The sequence below is a fragment of the Neodiprion lecontei genome, chromosome 6 (assembly GCF_021901455.1).
Source record: "Neodiprion lecontei isolate iyNeoLeco1 chromosome 6, iyNeoLeco1.1, whole genome shotgun sequence".
Lineage (NCBI taxonomy): Eukaryota > Metazoa > Arthropoda > Insecta > Hymenoptera > Diprionidae > Neodiprion > Neodiprion lecontei.
The window spans coordinates 13,854,529-13,859,403 of NC_060265.1; the positions used below are offsets into that span (position 1 = coordinate 13,854,529).

The 4,875-nt window shown below is 25.2% G+C and overlaps 1 protein-coding gene across 1 annotated transcript; it reads right to left on the reverse strand.

Moving 5' to 3' along the window:
• Nucleotides 1-1,555: 1,555 nt before the first annotated feature.
• On the reverse strand, nucleotides 1,556-2,379 carry LOC124295052 (cytochrome c oxidase subunit 1-like; the record flags this gene model as incomplete). Its single annotated transcript, XM_046743211.1, is given in 1 exon segment — nucleotides 1,556-2,379. A coding segment is annotated over 1 exon segment (771 nt), but the record flags the coding sequence as incomplete, so codon positions are not given.
• Between the last annotated feature and the right edge of the window lie 2,496 nt (nucleotides 2,380-4,875).

A 4,875-nucleotide genomic window follows, 5' to 3' on the forward strand; every position in this document is an offset into this window, starting at 1 on the left:
TGCAATAATATTTGCTGTTAATCGTACCGCAAGTGTTAAAGGGCGAATTAAATTTCTGATTGATTCAATTAATACTGTAAAAGGTATTAATGCATTTGGTGTATTTTGAGGTACAAGATGGGTAAATATATGATTTATATTTTTTAATCACCCAAATAGTATAAGTCTTAATCATAAAGATAATGATAATGTAATTATATTTGATAAATGTCTAGTTCTAGTAAAAATATAAGGAAAAAGACCTATAAAATTATTAAGTAAAATAAATAAAAAAAAAAGATGAGAAAATTAACGTTCTGTTAATTTTAAAATGACCTAATAAAATTTTTACTTCTGAATAAATTATATGTATATATTAATTTTCATCATAAAATATTTTTTCGTGACATAATTAATCAAAAAGTTGTTGACGGAAATAGGAAGGTTCCAATTAATGTTCTTGATCAATTTAAGTTTAGGTTAGGAAAAAATGTTGAAGTTGGGTCGAAAATTGAAAATAAATTTATTATCATTTTCAAAAGTCAAATTTTTTCTTCTTAAAAAATTTATCGAATTTTTTTTTGAAAAAATTTTTTTTTCCAAAGTATGCTATAATAATAATTGTTATAAAAAGATTACTAAAAATTGTATATAAAAATAATCAATTTATAGGATCTATCTGTGAAATAAAAGAATATTAGATTTTCTAATATTTATAGTTTGACGAACTATTATTTTAATAAATTAATTCTTTTCATTAAGAATATTTGCTAATATATTATAAAATGATTTAAGAGATCATTGCTTGCTTTTCAGCCACTTAATGAATTAAAATGAGTTAATTCACTTTGAAAAATAAATTATTGGAATTCTTTCTATAACAATTGGTATAAATCTATGATTGGCTCCACAAATTTCTGAACATTGTCCAAATATTAATCCTGGTCGTTTGATTAATAATCTAATTTGATTCAACCGTCCTGGAATTGCATCAATTTTTTTTCCTAGACGAGGAATTGTTCAAGAGTGAATTTCATCATTTGATCTAACAATTATACGAATTTGTGTATTTAAGGGAATAATTGTATTATTATCTACATCTAATGAACGGAAAGAATTTTTATTAATTGATTTATTTATATAAGAGTCAAATTCGATATTTTTGAAGTCCGAGTATTCGTATCTTCAATATCATTGATGTCCAATTGTTTTGATCGTAATTAGGGGTTTATTAATTTCATCTGTTAAGTATAATAGATGAATTAATGGTATAGCAATGAAGATTAGTAATATTGAAGGGGTTATTGTTCAAATAATTCCAATGTTTTGTTTACTTAAAAGGTTTTTATTAGTAAATTCATTTAATATTATAGTTAATATTAAATATAAAATTGATACTGTAATTAAGATTAAAATAATTAGTATAATCGTGAAAATAGATTCATTGTTTTATAATAGGAGAATTAGCGTTTTGAAAATTTATTCTTGATCAGGTTATCATTTTCTAAAAAAAGTTTGAAACTTTATTTATGGGGTTTAAATCCAATGCATTTTTCTGACATAATAGAATTTCCTTGTTATTCTTGGAACTTCTTCATATCTATGATCTGAAGGTAGAAATTTTTGTTTTCATTCAATAGATGAATTTGTAATTTCTATAAATATAATTTGTCGTTGAGTTGGTATTCTTTCTCAAATAATAAAAATTAGGTATAGTACTATAATAAATGAAATCATTGACCCAATTGTTGAGATAATATTTCATATTGTAAATGCATCAGGGTAATCAGAGTATCGACGTGGTATACCATTTAAACCTAAAAAATGTTGAGGAAAGAAAGTTATATTTACTCCTAAAAATATAATAGTAAATTGAATTTTTAATCATTTTATATTCAATGTTATTCCAGTAAATAATGGGTATCAGTAAATGAATCCTGCTATAATTCCAAATACTGCTCCTATAGATAAAACATAATGAAAATGTGCTACAACATAATATGAGTCATGTAGAATAGTATTAATAGAAGAGTTAGAAAGTATAATTCCTGTTAATCCTCCTATTGTGAAGAGAAAGATGAATCCTAATGTTCATAGTATTGATGATCTAAAATTTATTTTAGATCCATATAGAGTTGCTATTCATCTAAAAATTTTAATACCAGTAGGGATTGCAATAATTATTGTAGCGGCGGTAAAGTAAGCTCGTGTATCAACATCTATACCCACAGTGAATATATGGTGGGCTCATACTACAAATCCTGATAGTCCAATTGTTATCATTGCATAAATTATTCCAAGAGTTCCAAATGTTTCTTTTTTCCCTGATTTTTGTGAAATAATGTGTGAAATTATTCCGAAGGCTGGTAAAATTAGAATATGAACTTCTGGGTGTCCGAAAAATCAAAATAAGTGTTGGTACAAGATTGGGTCTCCTTCTCCTGAAGGATCAAAAAAAGTTGTATTTATATTTCGATCCGTTAATAATATTGTAATTGCTCCTGCTAGAACTGGAAGAGATGATAAAAGAAGAATAGCTGTTAATTTTACTGCTCGGACAAATAAAAGTATTTGTTCAAATCTTATTCCTTTTGGTCGTATATTAATTATTGTAGAAATAAAATTAATTGCTCCAAGAATTGATGAAATTCCTGCTATATGTAAAGAAAAAATTGTATAATCAACAGATGGTCCTAAGTGTCCAAGACTTCTTGACGATGGGGAGTAAACTGTTCAACCTGTACCTGTTCCTGAATCTACTAATCTTCTTGAAATTAGTAAAATTAATGATGGTGGAAGTAATCAAAATCTTATATTATTTATTCGGGAAAAAGCTATATCTGGGGCTCCTAGTATTAGAGAAATTAGTCAATTTCCAAATCCTCCGATTATAATAGGTATAACTATGAAAAAAATCATTAGGAATGCATGAGATGTTACGATTATGTTATGAATTTGATCATCACCAATGAATGATAAAGGGGTTCCTAATTCTATACGAATAATTATTCTAGATGATAATCCTAATATTCCTGATCAGATTCCAAATATGAAGTATAATGTGCCAATGTTTTTATGGTTGAAGATGATCATTTATTCAATATTTGATATAATGGCTAAATTGAGGCGATGAATTGTAAATTTATTTATAAAATAAAAATTTCTTTGATTAAAATTTTTTAGGAATTATAATTTATATAAATTAGGAATTAAATTTATTTCTTTATGTTTTTATATCTATTCATTTGAATATATTTGAATTGATTTTGATTAAATAATAATTTGATATTTTTATTTTAATTGGATATATATATATATATATATTATAAGTTTTAATTTACTTTCAAAAAAAGAAAAATTTGAAAAAAAAAAATTTTTTTACATGAGTTGAATTTTTTAAAATTATATATAATTATTCAAAAAATCCTATATATTTTTGGATTATCTGCTCACATATTAATTAAAACAAAAATATTATTCATTGAAAAAGTGCTATTTGATTTACTTTATGAATTGTAATTTGGAACATTTATACAATGAATTAGAACATAACATGAAATGTTAAGAAAACATACAGATAGATAAATAATTATTCATTGTATTTCCTATTTTTAATTTTTAAAAATTAATTATTCTTCAATTTAAGAAAAATAATTCATTTGAATTGATTATTTTTTATTTTATTCAATTATTCAACTTAATTACCTCCATTTACATTCTATTATATTATTGTATCATATTTATGTATAATATTAATGTATATTAGAATGTATATATGTATTTTAATTTTTAATTCACTTTTAAGAAAAGAGAATTTTATTAAAGAAAAATTTTTTTTACATTAGTCAAATTTTTTAAAATTACATATATATAATTATTCAAAAAATCCTGTATATTTTTTAATCATCTGCTCGCATATTATTCAAAATAAAGATATTATTCATTAGAAAAATGCCTTTCAATTTACTTTATGAATTGAAATTTGGAACATTTATACAATGGATTAGAACTTATTATGAAATTTGAAGAAAACACACAGATAGATAATTGATTATTTATTTGATTTCATATTTTTAATATTTAAAAATTAATTATTCTTCAATTTAATAAGAATGATTTATTTAAATTAATCATTTTTTATATTATTAAATTATTCAACTCAATTACCTCCATTTATATTCTATTATATTGATGTATAATATTAATGTATATTATTTATGTTCAATATTGATGTATAGTATTAATGTATATACATGTATTATAATTTTTAATTCACTTTTGAAAAAAGGGAAATTTTAAAAAAAAAAATTTTTTTTACATTGGATGAATTTTTTATAATTACATGTGATCATTAAAAAAATCCTATATATTTTTTAATTATCTGCTCACATATTATTGAAAATGAAATCATCATTCATTAGAAAAATGATATTTAATTTACCTTATGAATTGTAATTTGGAACATTTATACGATGGATTAGAACTTATTATGAAATTCAAAGAAAACATTGTGACGTTGCACCTAGAGTGCAAGTCACAACAAACCCCAAACCCGCGGGGAAGAGCCGAACGGGTAAGTCCCGTCCCGTCGGGAAACACCCGAAGTTAACCGAAGCCCACCGACGCTCGGCTGAGCCGAGCGTCAACCAGCAGTACGACAGCGACCCACGAAGAAGTGACACGCCTACGAAGAAGTAACACGCCAGAAGTAAAGAGGAAGAGAGAGGGGAGAGAGAGAGAGAGAGAAAGAGAGAGAGAGAGAGAGAGAAAGAGAGAGAGAGAGAGAGAGAGAGAGAACGACGAACCTAGGAGACCCGAGACCCCAGACGGTTCCCCCTCAACACCGCTACACCGACAGTCCGACGACATCAGGTTAGCCTGCAATCTACCGCCGAT